Here is a 19,802-nt window from a genome sequence, read left to right as displayed (position 1 = left end):
TTCTGAGTTTCTAGTAAAAAGTTTTTAGAGGTGTCACAAAGTGCCTACCCTGCATAAACTGAGTCTGCAATGCCTTATTCTGTTTCCAGGTTGGGTTTGATCCTCCCCCTCACATGCGTGTACCTACCATCCCTCCAAACCTGGCAGGAATCCCTGGGGGGAAGCCGTAAGTACCTCTAACTTCTGGGTTCTGTTTTAAAGGCGGTTATTTAGTCACAGGTATCAGCGCACTAGAATTCCAAAGGGAGCACAGGCTTGGGCGTTTCCAAGGAGATTTCCAGTGTCTTTTCCTGAGGAGTGTTAACACTTTCTATAAATAGACACCTGGTAGGTGTCATGCCTCTGTCTTCTCACTGTGGGTGATCTCATGCATTTAGTTATTTCTGGAGAGAAGCTGTTGGAGACAGGGCCAAGGAGGGAGGTGAGAACCAGGGATGGTTGGTCCCCCTCGCTTGACCCTTCCTCAGAAAGCTGCTCTGCCTTACCCTTGGGTTAGAGGGTGCCTGTTGGAGGTTTTCCACAGGACTGTGTTGTGGGCAGTAAGCTGTCACAGACTTGAAGTCTCGGAAACATGAAATGTGCTATTTTTTTACCCAACTCAGTGCCACCTCTTCCTTATTTTGGTGGAAACAAGAGTTGTGTGAAATGTGGGGGAGTTCCCCCCCCACAGTAATGTTTTGCTGGGTACCTTCGTCTGAGAGAGCCAGGATTATAAAGTATAATATGGCATGATGGGAAGCAGTGAGAGGTAGGTTAAAGGGCAAAAGAGCATTCAGAATTTGAAAAGCCCTGTGGATTATTCTTCCAGGGTCACTGAAAATCACCTGTTTTCCATAATATGTTAGTAATTAGAAATGTGATTTCAAATAATTCCTAAAGTTCTCCATTTTTGTACAAAGCAAACTTGAAGTATGAGAGTCTGTCTTACTTCTCAGCAAACACTCTTGTTTCTCTAGGTAGAAGATGGCAGAAAGCTGGTTCCAATTCACCGATTTTTTTTTCCTCCCAAAAGCGGTGCATGTCACAGGCTTTCAGTGTTTTTTTTTTGCTTATAACCTTTACTTTCAAATGGTTGCATTCAGCTATTGCTTACACGTCTGTTGCATACTGCATTATTTTGAGTGGTCCATTTGACTGCTTGGTCATCCTTGTGTGATTTTTATTGCAGCCTTGCTTCAGAAGACAGAAATCCTTACCTTGTCGCCTGCTTTTAGAAGGCAGATTTCCACTGCTCCTCTTTTCCTGCATTTTGATATCTTATTTCCCGATAATTTGACTCATGATGAACTGAAGCTTTGGTTTGTATCAGGAACTAGTAGAGACGTTAAGAATTTACAGTGACATCTTGGCCCAGGGAAGATCAGGACTGGGAAGTGGGGCAGTGTTGCAAATACTTTCTTGGCTGGTAGATCTCTTCTGACTGAAAGGTTTCAGTGAACTACTGAACCTGTGAACTACTATGTTGTATTTTCTTAGGAAGGCCTCAGGGTGCTTATTGGTATTTCTTACCTGTGGTTGCTGGCAGGGTAGGTAGCTGTCATGTGTCCTCCTGTCTGGTGAGTGGATAAAGGGCAGATGAGTACTCTTGAGCTAAGAGACAATAATTAATAGTAACTGATGAATCTTCAGCGAAGGCCAAGTTCAACTAACCATTAGGGAAAGCAAGTTTCTACAGTCAGAGCTGTGGGGGGGGGGGGGGCGGGTGTCCAAGACCCCACCCTGGATGTGAAATGTGAGGAAGGAGGGGTGGGGTGGGCAGAGCTGAGAGCCACAGAGTTGGTCCTGAAGGCTATGAGGGATGGTTAACTCAGACCCAGTTCCTAACAATTGTGTGTGCAATTAGACACCAAGTTTACACGTTCAGTGAACATGCTGCTTAGAGCCAAAATAGTCATGTTCTTGACTTGCCAGCACCTTGGACTTCCCCATGTTCACGGCTCAGACTGCATCATCGGACTGAGAGGCAAAGCTGTGAGACTCATGTGTAACGGGGTTTTTTTCCCCTTGATCAAAAAGGGCACTGGTCTGTGTATCAGAGGTGTCACTGCTTTCTAAAACAGTTAAGATATTTTTTGGATTCTCTTTCAAGCTTAAGGTATTCTCTTTCAAGATATTATGGGAGGAAGATCAAATTAATTGGTAGCAGAGGGAAAAATGAACTTGCCCACTGTCCAGGACCTGGGCTATGCAGTCTTAGTCCATGTATTAATCCATTAATTAGTTTGAGAAGACGTACTGTTCTCATCGTTTAGTAAAGTCATACTGCCCGAGGCAGTGCTGTTCAAACCAGCTGTGATGACAGACCAGTTTTTCCCTGAAATGACAAAGATTGAGACTCCTATAAAAGATAAATAAAGATGAGTAAGGGGGAAAAGATACAAAATACCAGTCCCAGTGTTTTATTACAAGAGACAGCAGTCGTGAATTGACTTGAGTTGCTGTGTAAAAGTCTCTGGGAGAGTGGGCACCTCACCAGGGGCAGCAACGAATGTTTGCCGATCACACTGAGCAGTGCCGTCTGAGTCTCATAAGAAATGGTGACAAGCCACCATGTCTAGGGTAGGGTGAACAAAGTGGTAAAAATTTTCCAGTGTCTTTCTCTGAGAAATTCCAATGGAAATAATAATTGGAAAGGGCAAATGGAAGCTCTCTGTAGATGTTTGACGGAGAACTGTGTGTTAGGTACCCAACAGGCTCCAGGAAAGACAGTATTAGTCTTCCTGTCTCTAGGGGGGCTGCTGATGTTGGGTGGACCTTAAACAGTAAATACTTGAGTTATGTTTGTGACAAGTGCTGAGTGCTGTGAAGGCAGAACAGTGGTGATAAGCAGACAGGTAAAGAGTGATAGAGTTGGTAACGGCTTCCTTGGGGTTGGGTGGATATGCTGAAAGCTGAAGTTCATTCAAGAGGATAGGACAGAGCTGGGCAGAGGCGGCTGGGAGGGTGGGCTGTTGCAGTAGGACAGTAGGCTCCCAGCACAGAGAAGGAGCTTGACAATTCACGGGCAGATGGATGAGTGTCTGAGAAGTGTGGTACAGCCGGGAGAGTTCATTTAGGGTTGGAGGGACCTTAGAAATGCCTCAAGTGTGAATGCTCATCTGTGGTTCAAGTTTCCTATAATGGCCTCACCAAGTGTCTGAGCATCTCTGGCCCAGCTTCTCTAGTGATGTCAGCTCATTTTCCCTGGCCCTTTGAAAACTCTTTGAGGCCTTGAGTTGAACTCTGTTTCCCTGGAACTTTTACGTGTCAATCCTGTTCTTATCCACTCCCTGGGACCACATAGTGCTCCACTAATCCATCCTTCTCAGGACAGATAGCTCTTGAGATCTTTGGAGACCACCATCTCTCCACCAGGTGTGTCTTCCAGCTGAGTATGTCTGTTGCTTCAGCCCTGACTTTCGGGATATGATTTCAGGTTCCTAGGCCATCTGTCAGTCACTCTACTTCCTTTCCTGTCTTCTACAGATGTCATCCAAATTTGCTGAATAGGCTAGAGGACCCTATTGGGAGCTCACAGCCTGATGATGGGGAGATGGTTTTAATCAAGTAATCACAAAAATAAATGTGTAATTAAATTGAGAAAGCTGTGACCATACCATACCAGTCAGGTATGACCTAAGTCAAATCCCTTATGATTATACGGTGGAGGTGACAAATAGTTTCAAGTGATTAGATCTGGTAGATGAAGTGCCTAAAGAACTATGGACAGAGGTTCATGACATTGTACAGAAACCAGTGACCAAAATCATCCAAAAAAAAAAGAAATGCAAGAAGGCAAAGTGGTTGTCTGAGGAGGCTTTACAAATAGCTGAGAAAAGAAGAGATGTGAAAGGCAAGGGAGAAACGGAAAGATATACCAATTGAATGCAGAGTTCCAGAGAATAGCAGGGAGAGATAACAAAGGCTTCTTAAATGAACAATGCAAAGAAATAGAGGAAAACAATAGAATGGGAAAGGCTGGAGATCTCTTCAAGAAAATTGGAAATATCAGGGGAACATTTCACGCAAAGATGGGCACAATAAAGGACAGGAATGGGAAGAATCGAACAGAAGCAGAAGAGATTATGAAGAAGTAGGAAGAACACACAGAAAAAAACTGTACAGTAAAGGTCTTAATGACCTGGATAATCACAATGGTGTGGTCACTCACCTAGAGCCAGATATCCTGGAGTGTGAAGTCAGTGGGCCTTAGGAAGCATTACTATGAACAAAGCTAGTGAAAGTGATGGAATTCCATCTGAGCTATTTAGAATCCTAAAAGATGATGCTGTGGAAGTGTTGCACTCAATATTTGCACAGCAAATTTGGAAAACTCAACAATGGCCACAGGACTAGAAAAGGTCAGTTTTCATTCCAATCCCAAAGGACAGTGCCAAAGAATATTCAAACTACCATACAGTTATGCTCATTTCATGCTACCAAGGTTATACTTAAAATCCTTCAAGCTAGGCTTCAGCAGTACTTGAACCAAGAACTTCAATTCTAGTAGCTGAGTTTAAAAAAGGCAGAGGAACCATAGATCAAATTGCCAACATTCGTTGGGTCATAGAAAAAGCAAGGGAATTCCAGAAAAATATCTACTTCTGCTTCATTGACTACACTAAATCCTTTGACTGTGTGGATCACAACACACTGGAAAATTCTTAAAGGGACAGGAGTACCAGATTGCCTTACCTATCTCTTGAGAAACCTGTATGCAGGTCAAGTAGCAACAGTTAGAACCTTACATGGAAGAACTGGCTGGTTCAAAATTGGGAAAGGAGTACAACAAGGCTGTGTATTGTCACCCTGCTTATTTAACTTCTATGCAGAGTATATCATGCGAAATGTCGGGTAGGATGAATCACAAGCTGGGATCAACATTTCTGGGAGAAATATCAACAACCTCAGATATGCAGATGATACCACTCTAATGGCAGAAAGTGAAGAGGAACTAAATTGCCTCTTGCTGAAGGTAAAAGAAGATAGCGAAAAAGCTGGCTTGAATCTCAACATTCAAAAAACTAAGATCATGGCATCCAGTCCCATTACTTCATGACAAATAGAAGGGGGAAAAAGTGGAAACGGTGACCGATTTTATTTTCTTGGGCTCCAAAATCACTGCGGATGGTGACTGCAGCCATGAAATTTAAAAGATGCTTGCTCCTTGGAAGGAAAGCTATGACAAACCTAGACTGCATTTTAAAAAGCAGAGACATCACTTTGCCAACAAAGTCAAGGCTATAGTTTTTCCAGTAGTCATGTATGAATGTGAGAGTTGGACCATAAAGAAAGCTGAGTGCCGTAGAATTGATACTTTTGGATTGTGGTGCTAGAGAGGACTCTTGAGAGTCACTTGGACTGCAAGGAGGTCAAACCAGTCAATCCTAAGGAAATTAACCCTGAATATTCATTGGAAGGATTGATGCTGAAGCTGAAGATCCAATACTTTGGCCACCTGGTGCAAAGGGCTGACTGGTAAAGACTCTGATGCTGGGAAAGATGGAATGCAAAAGAAAAAGGAAGTGGCAGAGGATAAGATTAGATAGCATCACCAACTCATTGGACATGAATCTGACAAACTCAGGGAGATGGTGAAGGACTGAGGAGCCTGTTGTGCTATAGTCCATAGTCCATGGGGTCTCAAAGAGTCAGACATGACTTAGCAGCTGAGCAACAGTAACAAGAACTGTGACAGAGGAGTATTGTTTTCTGAAACTCTGAAAGGCTGATCCCATTTGGAGGGTTAAGGGAAAATTCTCGAAGAGTTTGAAGGGGAAGGGCATTGAGCCTCTAGGTAGAGAAACCAGCATATGCAAAGGCCCTGTGGCCTTCCATTGTTTCTTATCAAAGAGCATGACATTGCCACTGTTCTGTACTTGTTTTGGTGTCAGCGTAATCTAAGATCTCAGTAGACTTTCCCAACCAACCTGGACACATTTCTCTCTCCCACTTCTAACTTCTCTTAACTTCTTTTTGTTGACAGCATCATCCCAGTTCTTACATCTGTACTCAGACTTTAGGTTTAGATGCTTTCCATTTTACCCAGTCTTCTTATTTCTTAAAATCCTCACCAAGACTGTAGGCGAAAGTTTTCCTTAATGAAATATTTATCTGATCTTGTCTGTTTCTTGCTCCGAAATCTGCAAAAGGTGCATATAATCTCCTGATGTAATCCCTCTGATAGAGCCACCTCAGCTTGTTTTTCCAGCCTCATGTCCTATATGCATTGCATCTCATGCTCTGGCTGAATGGGATAACCTTGTATTCCGTGAATGGCTCTCCTCCTACCTAGAGCAACTTCCCCTCTAACTTGTCTCTACCTGTTCCTGTAGAAATATTTTCTTTCCTTTAAAGACCACTTTGGGCTGCTGCCACTTCCCAGAAGCCTTTGCTGATGCCTTTCCCACATATGATCTCTCTCCACCAGCCCCTTGTAAGTCTTGTGACACTTTCCACACTTTGGCCTTGAATTATAATCATGTGTACAAGTCCTATCTCTATTTGCTTCTTCCCCGCTAGAATTAAAGCTTCTGAAGTCCTCTTGTCCCCTTGAGCGTTGATAGCCAGTAAACAAATGCTTGCTGCGTTGACAAGGTGGGGGATGAGCCCAGGATTGTGTAAGGCCCTATGATTCATCCTTTTCCGAGGGAGAATGCAGTTTGCATTTTAAAGACATGCAATGCTGATTTATAAGCAGTTGCCCTCACTGTGTTTCCAAACCCTCAAGGCAAAATTTAATTGCTGTGTTTTGTCGGCTTAATTTGAATTTACTTTGAGTTTTAGGAAATTTATTCCCTGAGCTCTGTGGAGCTCACTGATAAAAAAAGAAACCTGAAGTTTAGACAGATTGACATCTTTGTTATACTTTGTGCCTCCCTCCCCTCAAGATGTTTTTTCCTGGCCCAAGGGCACCGCTTTCCTCCCCACAAATACTTGGGGCCAAGGTCTACTTGCCTCGTACAGTAACATCTAGAGGTCAGTTATAACTCACACTAATAATAGTTTGACTCAAGATTCCAGCTAAGTTCCAAGTTCCTTCACCCTGTGTTTTAATGCTAGACGTGTAATTGAGAAATCTTCCACCCACTTGTTTAGTGTTTAAATAAACCTTTTAAACTACCTTTTTGGAGTTGGAGCCTAATGGGAAGAGAAAATCTAAACTACATTTGGGGTAAAATTGCCTCTTAAGAAAATATGTTTTGCAGCATTGAAAAAAGGCCATCCAGCTTCTAGCTGAGAAAACGTTTTTGTGGCCAGTCCCATCTCCCTCCTCTCCATTCCTGATCTTGCTTCTGATTGCTATGCTGACCGTGTCTAGATTCCACACTTGGTTTATTTAGTGGATTTGGAAATCAATTCAGCCCCTCCCTTTTTACATATTATGATATTTGGGTTGTGTTTTTTTTTGTCTATTAAGTGCATAAATGAACATGCTTATTTTGTTCTATATTGTCACCATATGTGTTTAACTTCTGTTTTTCTACCTTTGAATGGTCTAGGACTGTGTGCCTAATTTCTTAGGTTTATATTGAAGTGTGGAGAAGGCAATGGCACCCCACTCCAGTACTTTTGCCTGGAAAATCCCATGGACAGAGGAGCCTGGTAGGCTGCAGTCTGTGGGGTCGCTACGAGTCAGACACGACTGAGCGACTTCACTTTCACTTTTCACTTGCATGCATTGGCGAAGGAAATGGCATTCCACTCCAGTGTTCTTGCCTGGAGAATCCCAGGGACAGGGGAGCCTGGTGGTCTGCCGTCTATGGGGTCGCACAGAGTCGGACACAACTGAAGTGATTTAGCAGCAGCAGCAGCATATTGAAGTGTGAGTCCTTTCCTTTTGATCTGTGTTATGTTTAGCTGCTGAACAATCGTCCCTTCCTTTTCTCTCCCTTTTTACCTCTTCAGAAATGGCTTTCAGCTTACTAGACATAGTTTGTCTTATCTCTTAAGTGAATACTGCTATTTACCTGCAGTGGTTGGTTCCTTTGCTAGGACTTTTGAATGGAGCTTTGTAGTGGCTGTATTTTAAACTTATCTTTGTCTTACTTTTTGTCCACGTGTCTCTTGGTTTGTATCTTGTCCTGCATAGGAGCCCTGTTGCTGCCCCAGCACATTTACAGTTTGGAAAAATTTAATTGATGGAGGAAGTAGGGCCTTAGAATCATAAATGCAGACTTTGATCAGAGAACTTCTAGTGTATCAGCTAGACCATCTCTTCTTTACTTTGTCTAGTAATTTTTTTTTATATCCATTTTAAGAAGTTCTGCATTCCCTTTTTTAAAATATGAGGATAGCTGTGTATTCAACTAAATAAGGGGGAAAAGTCTCCCATCTTAATAGTTTAATGTCCTTTCTTTGTGTTTTGTTACTAAAGCCCTCCATTGATGTAGAAATGCTGTCTTCAAGTGGGGTGAGGACTGCGCCTTGATCTGCATGTTTGCTGTTTGGGAGGATGCTCAGAGGCCAAACTGGGAAAATCCTGTGAAAGAAGTAAAGGATTTAACAGATGTTTTAAGTTAGGCATGCAGATCCTAAAAAAAATATTAAAGGTAGAGCTTGTTAGATTGGCAAAGAAAGATTTTTATCATTAGTAGATGAATTATATACCTGAGGACTTCCCACCCCTGAATCTTAGAATAATATGGCTCTGATTTTCTTATGAGTCCACATCTCAACAGTCCCAGCCGCCACCTTCACTCTACTAATTCTTGAGGCTGACAGTATCAGCCAAAATCATAACTTAACATTATTCTCATCTGTCTTAGAATGAGCTAGATGCCACAGCCCTCAGCCCTCAGGGCTCCTTCATGAAGCATGTGGATGATGCCTGGTGTTCTCTTTTTGTGTAGGGAAGGTGTCTCCATCCTCGTGGGCCCCACAATCCCTCTTGAGGCGAGAGTGTCAAAGGTAGTGCTGATTTGGAAGCGAAGGTAGAGGTTAGAGCCCCACTTCTGTGGTTGGTTGACCCCTCCTGTGTATGAGCTGAGTTGGACCTGTTATGCATGCTCTCTTGTCCTGCTTTCCCTCCTCTGTAAATAGTAAGGGATGGCGAGCTGCCTCCTGTGACATGGGAACCAAAGGTTGAATCTATATTATGCTTCCTACTTTCCTGCAAGTACTTTCCCACGTGACATCATTTCCCCCACACCTCAGCAGTCACATTTACAGGGTATGTTTTGTCACAGCACGCTGTAAAAATAGGGAAATGCAACCCAGATAAATTCTACATGGTCTCCACATCTCACTAGTGACTAAACTGAAACTCTGGCCTGGGTCCCCTCACTTCCTGAGCTTCACTGTGTGCTCTTCAGCACCCAGACTCAGGAACCAGCTTGTCACACGTGACCCACGGCAACTTCTGCCGCAGCTGATGTCTGAGCGGTCTCGCATCCACTGGGTTCTGCTGATGGGGTGGCCTGTGGATTTCACAGTTACTGTTGCTCTCATTGCCTCTTGTTCTGCTCTTTATCAGCTCTGTATCTCTGGGACTGCCTCTCCCCTTTGAGAAACCACCTCTTAGGCACATTTGGTGTAAGTTCTTTGGGAAAGTTGGCTGGCAGAGCCCAGGTGGACTCCCCACCTTTTTGTAGCTCACTTCCTTACTGGAGCAGTCTTTCATGCCTTGATTCGTAAGTGATTAGGTAGCAGTTAATGAGTTTGAGACATTCGGATTCTTCTGCTGAGCACCAGCTGTATGCTCGCTGGTGCAGTCATCCCTGCACCTGCACCTGTCCCCACAGGACTCGGGAATGAGACAGATATAACTGTGGGCAGTCGTCCTCAGTGTGGTACCGATTTATGTTGAGTCAAGGCACTGGGAAAGGACTCATGGCACCTGGGGAGTCGAGGCAAGCCGCGAGAGTGGGGAGGAGACGTGCACTGAAGGGGAGGCAGTACTATTCTCGGCAGGAGGGAACAGTTTGTGCACAACGTGGAGATGTGACAGTGTGCGATATTTTAGGGGACTGGCCTGTTGTGCCACACGGCTAGGAATTCAGGCTACAAGATGGTCACGTGAACTGAGGCTCATAGGCACTCAATGTGAAGCCTCGGTGAGCCATAAAAAGTGAGTGAAGGTTTTGATCTGATCAGATTTTTTTTTTTTGATACCTGTTAATACAGCAAGAAATTCTCACTCAGGAGGGCCGAGTCCACAGGCAGCAGGGTCTTGGCCACAGCCTTCATTGCCGGGATCTCTGGTTCTTCATTACTGTGTGCCGGATCCTGCCTACTTCCAGCAAACCCACAACTCTAGCACTGACCGTGGAACACAGTGTAGTTTTATGAACAGGCGCCAGTCTGCTAGGGAAAGAACCTGCTTCCCGGAAATGAGGTGCCATTTCCCAGTTCACAGCACCTGCAGGGACTCAGGGTGCCTCCACCTTTGCTGTGTGCCCTAGGAGTAAAGAGTCCCTAGTTCCAAATGAGTTCAGTTTCATTCAGGTTTTAAATCTGTGATGTCCAGTGGGCTTTATTCTGTTCAGTTCTGTCACCACATTTCGGAATTAGATCCTGATCTGCAGGTGCTTGATTCAGACAGCCAGGTCTGGGGACTCAGCTCTCTGAGGCTCTGGGGTGTGGGTAGGTGGCCCCTAACCAGGCCCCGTCACCCAACGCTCCTCCTTTCTACCCCACAACTAACCACAATGCTCTCTCCAAACATCCTCCACTTGTCTTTGCCTGTGCTGTCTCCCCACCTAGCCTTTTAGGATTTATGGGTATCCTGGTTTTCCTGGCCTCACCATCGCCACATGCTTTCCTGGCTCCCACCCCACACCTTCCTCCCTTTCTGCATTCCTGGCTGTCACACTTGTCCTCTGGTCAAGATAAGAGCCCTGGATTCAACATCGCCTCACTTTCCTCTTTTTAAGTCACGGGTATTTAGTATCGATGCTGTCATTTCCCGAAGGCCCCTGCAGGTGTCAAACACAGTGTTAAGTGTTTTACACTTTTGCAGCTGCTGACCCTTTTTTTCCTTACTACCACCCCTGCGGCCCTTATGTTTCGTTATTATTTATATCTTGTTGATCAAGAAACAGATACGTAATAGACTGCAGGTAGTTAAGCCCCTTAGGAAGACCATAGTCGGTGAGGCTGTGAACTGGGGCCCCTGAAGCTCACGTCCCTTTAAATCCAGGGTCTGGGCTCTCATCCTGGCTGTGGACCCAGCCTGTAGTGGTCAGGAGTCCTCCTCTTCCCTTTTTCTTTCTTTTTAAAGATTTGCTTGTTTGTTTTTGGCAGTGCTGGATCTTCGTTGGTGTGTGTGGTCCTTCTTCAGTTGTGGCGAGTGGAGGCTACTGTCTGGTTTCCGTGTTCAGGCTTCTCATTGCAGTGGTTTTTCTTGTCGCTGAGCATAGCCTCTAGATGCTCGTGCTCAGGCAGTTCGGGCTCACAGGCTTGGTTGTGCTGTGGCATATAGGCTCTTCCTGTGTCCCCTGCATCAGCAAGTGGATTCTTTGCCACTGAACCACCAGGAAGGCCCTTCACCTTTTTCTTGAATAAACAAATCCAAGGTTGTTTTTTTTTTAATTTAATTTTATTTTTAATTGGAGGATAATTACAATATTGTATTGGTTTCTGCCATAGGTCCCCTCCCTTTTGAGCCTCCCTTCCATGAATCCAAGCTTTAAAAATGGAGGCACATGTATAGGAAAGTACACAAATCATGTGTGTATAACCCAGTGACTTTGCATAAAGAACACCTGAGAAACCTTATCCATGCCTCTTCCAGTCTCAAGGGGAGCCACCACCCCAATTTCTAATACCAAAGGTAAATCCTGCCTGTGTGTGAACTTTTATAAATGCGGTCATGCCATATGCATTCTTTTGTGGCTGGTCTCTTTCTAAATTCAGGCATGAGAAATATTTATAAATGTACACTTCCATTTATAGATACCCACTCCTAGTTGATCTTACTTTTCCTAGTTTCTCAGTCAGTAAAGAGGCAAAGTTTACTTCTGGGACCTCGTCAACATTGTTAGGATGTGCCACTGAAGTGGGCTTTCTCAAAGACACTCATGTTCTTCCTGGAGGTGAATTACAGATTCCAAGCTGTTTCATTTGCTTCCCTGGTTTTTCCTTTCCATCTTTCCCTCTGTGAGCCGCACCTGCCCTGCGCCTCGTTGGGGTCTGTTCATTTGATTAGGCTCTCCAGCACAGCAGGCAGCGCCAGCTTCCTCTGAAGCCCCCTGTGACTGATGTATTAACATCCGTATGGGTTTCCCCTGGGATGGACGAATGTTCACAGCTTCTGGCAGCAGTTCGCTGCACTGTGAAGCAGTTTTAAAACTGCCTAAGCATGATGATCACAGACCTCCTGTGTGGTTTAAAGACGAGGACACCTGGAAGAGAGGTGGGTATCTTCCAAAGACAAGCATGCAGCTCTCCGTCTGTACTTCGTGCATCTGTTTTAATCTGGAACATTTAGCTCTATAATAAGCAGAGTTCCAGGGGAAGCAGATAAAATTTCCTTCCCCTAAAAATCCAGAATTGCTAAAATGGCACCGGATAGAAACTGCCTGCCTGGGAGTGCCCACCTTGATTTATGGCAGAAAGAAAAGCTAATCCTCACATCTTCCATAAATCTTTAGAAATTACAGAAAGCTCTAAGAAGCAAGTTTTCTCCCCATGTTGACCACCGTTCGTTTCTTATCTTCATACCTAGATTGTGGTGCCTGGTATCTGGGTCACATAACTTGGAATGTGGATAGACTTCAACCCTAGTTCTTGTGGTCTTATCTTCAAGGGCAGTAATACAGTGCTTTTTGATTCCAACTCCAAATACCCTGTAATAAATGACATGCTGCTGCTAAGTTGCTTCAGTCGTGTCCGACTCTGTGCGACCCCATAGACAGCAGCGCACCAGGCTCCCCTGTCCCTGGGATTCTCCAGGCAAGAACTCTGGAGTGGGTTGCCATTTCCTTCTCCAATGCATGAAAGTGAAAAGTAAAAGTTAAGTTGCTCAGTCTTGTCCGACTCATAGTGACCCCATAGACTGCAGCCTACCAGGCTCCTTCGTCCATGGGATTTTCCAGGCAAGAGTACTGGAGTGGGTTGCCATTGCCTTCTCCAGAATAAATGGCATAGGTTCAATTAATTCTAATGTGCATGTATTGAAACATCATGTGGACTTGATAAGGACTAAGAACACCAAAGGATACTGTGGGCTAAAAAATGGAAGATTTAATAATAAAAAAGAAACAGACTAACTGATGTAGAAAACAAAGCAGTGGTTATCAGTGGAGAGAGGAAAGCAGGGAGGTACAAATGGGGGAGGGAATTAAGAGACACAAACTATTATGTGTAAAATAAGCTACGAGGATATATTGTACAACACAGGGAATATAGCCAATATTTTACAATAACTATAAATGGAGTATAACCTTAAAAAGTTGTGAATCAATATGTTATATGCCTGTAACTTATATAATACTGTACATCAATTAAAAAATACAGATTTAGTGGTCTAGTGACATAAGTGCCTTGATCTGTAATTGTTTTATTTGCATATTTATTTCCTATGACATTCTGCATGGTTCCCATCATGTGTATTCTGTCATTCAAATTAAGGGTAATGTTAAGGATTTGGGCCAAATAGCCATTTAATATTAGTTATTAGAACCAGTTTGCCAGGAGATAACATATCTAAGATTCCTTTTGCCTTTTCGTACTCTTAAGATTCTTAGAGTCTAAGGAGAAATTCTTTTAAAAATCTTTTCATATATCTGATATTTTGTTTTTATAGAAGAAAAATAAGGACAGATATTTTATTTTCAAACTAAGGAACTTATGTCGGTTTTATGTGCAAGCAGGTAGAAACCTGATATCTTGTATCAGTTTTCAGTTTTATGCATGCTTAGTTATTTTTCAAACTTTGAGTTAGCATTAAAATGAAATTTTAAGTTCAATATTTGATACCCATGGTCTTTAGAATCTGTTAAGGGACTTCAAGGTGCCAATGATAAGTTCCAGAAGGAGCCCAGAATTAACCCAGAGGGTTATGGAAAGGAGAAAACCCTACATACTTCGTTTGTTGTTCATGTATGCAGATTTATAGAGGTTTAATATTGCACTTCTAGATTGCCAAGTGATGCTTTGAGTAAGAAGAAAGTGAAAGCAGTGGTCTTCAAAGTGCCTAGTTCAGATGTGGGTGGGAAATATTATCACTCCTATTTCTTCCATCCCCTGCAGGGTCTTTTCTTTGCAGAGATTTTATAGTATCTGTAATATATTAGTGCTTGGAGTTTAAGTAATTAGATTGTTAAAGAAAAAATATGCTTTAAGATTTTGGTTTGGAAACAAGTGTACACTGGGATTAGGTTTGTCTCTATTTAACAGGAAAGAAAATAATAGCCATAAAAGTATCCCATAAAAGATACTGGCTGTCAGCCCAGGGCAGGTATCACAGCCCCAGAGTATCACCAGGGTTTGTGCATCCTATCATTTTGTTTTGTGCCCCTCAGCAATTGATTTCTATCTTCAAAGTCATGTTGTGACCCAAAAAGGCTATGGAAGCTTCAGTCATCATGCTCATAGTTCAGTTAATAGAAAAGAGGGAAAGAAGAGAGAAGGCACACTCCCTCCCCTCTTTTTAAATTGTTTTTCTTTTTTTTTTTAATTAATAAACTTATTTTTTAGAGCAATTTTAGGCTAAGCGCAAAATTGTATGGAAGGTACAGACAGTTTCCATATCCCCAGATCTCTTTCTTTTAGGTTATTAACTAAGTGCCACCCAGCAGCTTCTGCCTACATCTCATCAGACAGAACATGGGCATACCTGGCCAGAGCAAAGCTGAGAGGAGTCATCTTTTACTGGGAGCTTTGCTACCTTTGATAAAACTGGGCTTTGTGGCCAAAGTAGACAGAGAGGTAGTTGAGGAGGAAACTTGTCTTTATTACAGAATCATTTAAGACATTCTCTTTTATTATTTTATGTCAGTTATTCAGAAGAGAGTTTTAGTTCCAAACATTAAACTGGTACATTTAGAATGCTGTTTTTGTTTGTTGATTTTGAAATATACTGTACCATGTTTAATTATTATGAGCTCGTAAGGGCTTCATCTTAAGCATCAAAAATAATCATTTTAAATTGTACTAAGAAATCATACAATTATACTAGGTACATAGAAGGAAGAATTTTATGGTAATTTGGAAGTACATTTAGTGTTCTTTTGAAGAATTTTTTTTTGTGAAATAAAGCAGCACAATCTAAAAATATAAAAATTTTAAATATTATTCAATATATTTTTTTTGTACCCTAGACTTTGGCTACTATTTATTTCATTTGTTCCATCAATAAACACTTCAACTTCTATTGCTTTCAAAAGGAAAACAGAGCAAGAATCTTTCTTTTGTCTTTTTCATAGAAGTATACCGTGGTAATGATTAATTGCTTTATGATAAATATTTTTTCTGTCTTCTCTCATGTTCTTCTCCCTAATCATCCCACCTCCAAAAGCGCATACTCCTTCCACGTTACCGCAGATGGTCAGATGCAGCCCGTCCCCTTCCCCCCAGATGCCCTCATCGGTCCTGGCATCCCCCGACATGCTCGCCAGATCAACACCCTGAGCCATGGGGAGGTGGTGTGCGCGGTGACCATCAGCAACCCCACACGACACGTGTACACGGGTGGGAAGGGCTGTGTCAAGGTCTGGGACATCAGCCACCCCGGCAACAAGAGCCCCGTCTCTCAGCTCGACTGTCTGGTGAGTGAGAAGGAACTGGTGCACCAGGGTAATTTCCCCCTGGAGACTCAATAAGGAAATCGCTGTCGGGGCCTGGGTTTTATTCCCATTATGAGGAAATGGAAGCCCATTCTGTTTCCTGTGTTAGCCATTTAGCTCTCCCCACCCTCTCCCCTCAGCGTGAAGGTTTCATTTGTTGCTATTTCAGTGGTTAAATCCCAGAGTTGATGGATTTCTCTTAAAAAAATATTTCAACGGTAGTTTACAGAAGCTGTTCTTGTTTGAATGTGTGTTCAGAAGGGGGTGTCCCGTTTAATGGATGGAGCGCAGCTAGGCCTGGACTCTGAGCCCTGTACTCCACTCCTTTTAATTTCCCTGCAGCCTTTGGATAAATATTGAAGAGTAAACATTTGATAACGTGACATAGAACCATTCTGAACAGGGACTGTGTTTTCAGGGAGATCTGGCTGAGTTTTATGACCTTAACTTCAGGAAAGAGTTAATAGATCACACTGCACAAAATCAGGGCAGCCGTCAGCAGAATGGGGGCGGTGGGGTGGGAAGGAGTGCTCCCTTCAAGCACCTATGCCACCTCCCCACCCCCACTCCCACAGTACGAGAATACCATGTTGCATTTTTAGGGATCATAGAACATGTTGGGACATGTCCTTTACACAGTACCCATGTACATTATCCATTCACAGACCACGTACCTTTGGCCTTGAGCAGACTATTGGCTACCATGTGGTCCTTGACCCACAGCCTGCCTGGCACACAGCAAGGATTCTGGAGAGGATGTTTTCAAAAAGAAGACAGACTGGTTTTGAGATGAAAAGGCACTTTGGGATAGTCCTTGATTTATTTTTTTAATCAAATAACTTAAACATATATCTATTAATGAAACTTAAACATGAGGAAACATATTTAAACACAGCTTAATATTCTATGGTAGTAGGAGACTTTTGTAACACTCATTTTTTTGAAATCACACTGGTTACAGTTTCTCTACTCTTTGAACAATAGGCCATGGTTAAAGCACAGTAAAAGACTTTGGCTGTTTCTGTTGAGGATGCGGTTACTTCTTTGTTGGTGGTGGCGGGGGTGGGGGGATCATTTTAGGTTTCACCTTCCTTTCTGATGTGTTGGTTTTGATGGATAGATGCCTTCTTTTGTTAATTTATTTGGCCTCTGGATTGAGAGGCTTAAATATGACAGCAGCCAGGTTACAACTGGAGAAAGCAGCTGTGTTAAATTCCCAGACAAGGATCCATCTGGCTAATGAAGACACGGTACAAGCCTTCGGCAGAGAGACTTAAGAGTAATGAAAACCAAAACCCAGGCAGCAAGTCTGCATTTTCCAAATAGTAAATAACAGGGTAATGAGGTCAAAGATTTCTAAACTTGCTTTGAAAAGTGTTTTTTTTCATAGAGAAGCACATGTACACCCACCTGACATGCGCTGGTGGTCTCAGTTTCGTCTCTCCAGCAGGAAGCTAGGCAGCAGTGGGAGTTACACGTCAGTCTTCACATGCACTGAGCAGTCCTGTAAGGCTGCTTTGCTTACTACTCCGAAGGAGCCAGTGGCCATCAGACCCGGATCTCTACTGTAGAATGCTCCCTTTGCTAGTGTCTGTGAAATACCACTTTTTAAGTCAACAACCAAGATAGCCATTAGAGAGCATGGCATTGTTACTGCTTGGTCATGCATTATAACAATTGAATTATGTTTATTTCACAGAACAGGGATAACTACATCCGTTCCTGCAAATTGCTCCCTGATGGCTGCACTCTCATAGTGGGAGGGGAAGCTAGTACCCTTTCCATCTGGGACCTGGCAGCTCCCACCCCGCGCATCAAGGCAGAGCTGACGTCCTCGGCCCCCGCCTGCTACGCCCTGGCCATCAGCCCGGATTCCAAGGTCTGCTTCTCCTGCTGCAGCGACGGCAACATTGCTGTGTGGGACCTGCACAACCAGACACTGGTGAGGTGAGCAGGGGTGGTTTCCTAAGTTGGGGTTCCTTGGGTCAGAAAGGCCCCCTCCCCCATTTCTCCTACTTGTCTGCCTGCCCCCAGGTTCTCAGCCCACACAGGCCAGGCTTAGAACTGGGTGTCAGGACCGTGTTGCCGCCCTCAGGGGCTTACACTCCTGCTGCCATGCTTGGGTGTCACCTAGACTTTATATTTACCTCCCTAATGTTCCTATTCTTCATGCCAGATTTGTTTAAAAAACATCCCTGGCCTTTGCCAGGGGGCAGAATACCATGGATCAGATGGAGGTACAAAAGGTCCTCAATGCTAAATGTTTTTGGCTTTGCCTGGAACCTCATATGTGCAAACAGGAACCAACTGATACAGGCTAACAGAAAATCAACAAAAGAACATTATAAGAGATTCCACGAATTTAACCCACAAAATGGTTTTAAAGTAGCAGTGTTTCTCAATAACTAAATAAGCCCTGTCCAGGGGTCATTTCCCCCAGGAACAAGCCTAGCTGCCTGGAATCTGCCACCTTTGTGTCCCTCCTCAGCTCTGGCCAGCTCCCTCCCTCTGGCCAAGTTGATGCTCATGTCAGGGATATTAGAGAAAACCTTTTGAAAAGAAAGCAATGGACTTCCCTGGTGGTCCAGTGGTTAAGAATCTGACTGCCATTGCAGGGAACATGGGTTCGATCCCTGGTCTGGGAAGATCCCACATGCCATGGGGCAAAGAATAGGCCCACTCACCACCACTACCGATACTCTGCTCCGCAACAAAAGAAGCCACCACAGTGAGAAACCTATGCACCACAGCTAGGGAGTAGCCCCCACTCGCCCAAAAAATAAATAAATAAAGGAAGCACTGATTAAACATCTAAGGCAGAATGGGCCTGTGTTTTGCCCTTTCATGTCACAGTTCATCTTCACTTAGAAACACTGTGTGTGGTACATTTTTAAACTCATAGGTTACTTAACAGAACTCCTTCCATGCTTCCAGGCCAAGGGCTGGAGGGAAGCAAGAGAGCATGGAACTCATTAGAGTGGCTCACTCTTCAGCCTTTTCTGTAGAAATCTACCAAGTCTTACCACACCAGACTCTGTCCCTGCATATGGGTGACAGTCTGCAGTTATTTTATTTTATTTTTTGTCACTCTCTGGGCAGCTCAGAATGAGCAAAGTGAACAATTGGAGCCAGAGCCAACAGCCACTTCACCTAGCCTAGTGATTGTTGGTGATTTTTTTCTTTGTTTTCTGCTTTTTTTTTTTTAAACTTAATAAATACACTTTCAAAGTATTCATTTGAAGTGCTTTTCAAGTATTTATCTCTTTAACCCCTGTCACTTGTGCACTGCTTTATCCTGATGTTATCATGGAGGAGCTGCAGAGGGGTTTGGGCACCCTGCCCTCTTGTGTGCTCTGAACCCCTGCTCTGTGCCAGCCCCTGGGGAGTAAGTAACTGTTGGATATGATGGGGTCATGCCTCACACGTCTCTCTGTTTGGACTGGCCACACACAACTAGTGGCGACTCTGTGTGACAGGGCAGTGGAGAGTCTGTTGAATATCTGTGTATCTCTGTGACCCAGCACGTTCTGAACAGCCCTAAAAGCTGCTTTCTAGGAGCCTTAGTGCAGCGCTGAGATAGGGGGATGGAGGGATGGAGAAATGAACACCCAGTACGTGCTTAGGTCCCGAGAGAAACGGTTGTTCTCAAGGAGTCCAGGTATTTCATGAGTTCTAGAGGTAAGAAGAATTCAGAGTCTGAAATGAAAAGGAGGTCCTTGGGTTTCACAAGCTTTTTGAAGACGGAAAAGCAGCACTTTGGAAAGATGGGGTTAGACTGCTGTAGGCCTGGGGGACCAGTGGGGACACCTTGGATGCAGGCTGGGACTTTCAGGGACAGAGTTGGGGTGCATGGGGGAGAAGACCATGGTGGAAGTTCTGAGTAGTTTTCAGAAGAGAGAGTTTTGAAGTAATGCTTTGTGTCTTGTCTCAGAATGCAGGGCAGCAGTGGAGCTCACATCCTCTCCTCCATGCCCTTTACATTCCAAGCTCAGCTTTAAAGTGTGAAGCTCTGTGGGAATAATAAGATAACAGGAAGGAGAGGCAGTGGAAACTTTGCTCTGAGTGTTGAGTTCCCAAGCAGTTCTCTCATGGATT

The 19,802-nt window shown here is 43.7% G+C and overlaps 1 protein-coding gene across 5 annotated transcripts in view; it reads left to right on the top strand.

Moving 5' to 3' along the window:
• The window catches only part of LOC129556772 (transducin-like enhancer protein 1), a 91,119-nt gene that overhangs the window by 66,393 nt on the left and 4,924 nt on the right, over positions 1 to 19,802 (top strand). For all 5 annotated transcript variants that reach the window (XM_055426942.2, XM_055426938.2, XM_088837947.1 and 2 more), the window contains 3 exons: positions 90 to 166; positions 15,440 to 15,689; positions 17,407 to 17,654. In XM_055426942.2, coding sequence (XP_055282917.1) covers positions 90 to 166; positions 15,440 to 15,689; positions 17,407 to 17,654 — 575 coding nt within the window. The remainder of the gene's footprint in view (positions 1 to 89; positions 167 to 15,439; positions 15,690 to 17,406; positions 17,655 to 19,802) is intronic.

The sequence above is a fragment of the Moschus berezovskii genome, chromosome 7 (assembly GCF_049115385.1).
Source record: "Moschus berezovskii isolate FMDL1 chromosome 7, NW_MosBer_1.0, whole genome shotgun sequence".
Classification (NCBI taxonomy): domain Eukaryota; kingdom Metazoa; phylum Chordata; class Mammalia; order Artiodactyla; family Moschidae; genus Moschus; species Moschus berezovskii.
This window is presented reverse-complemented; position numbering and strand designations above follow the sequence as displayed.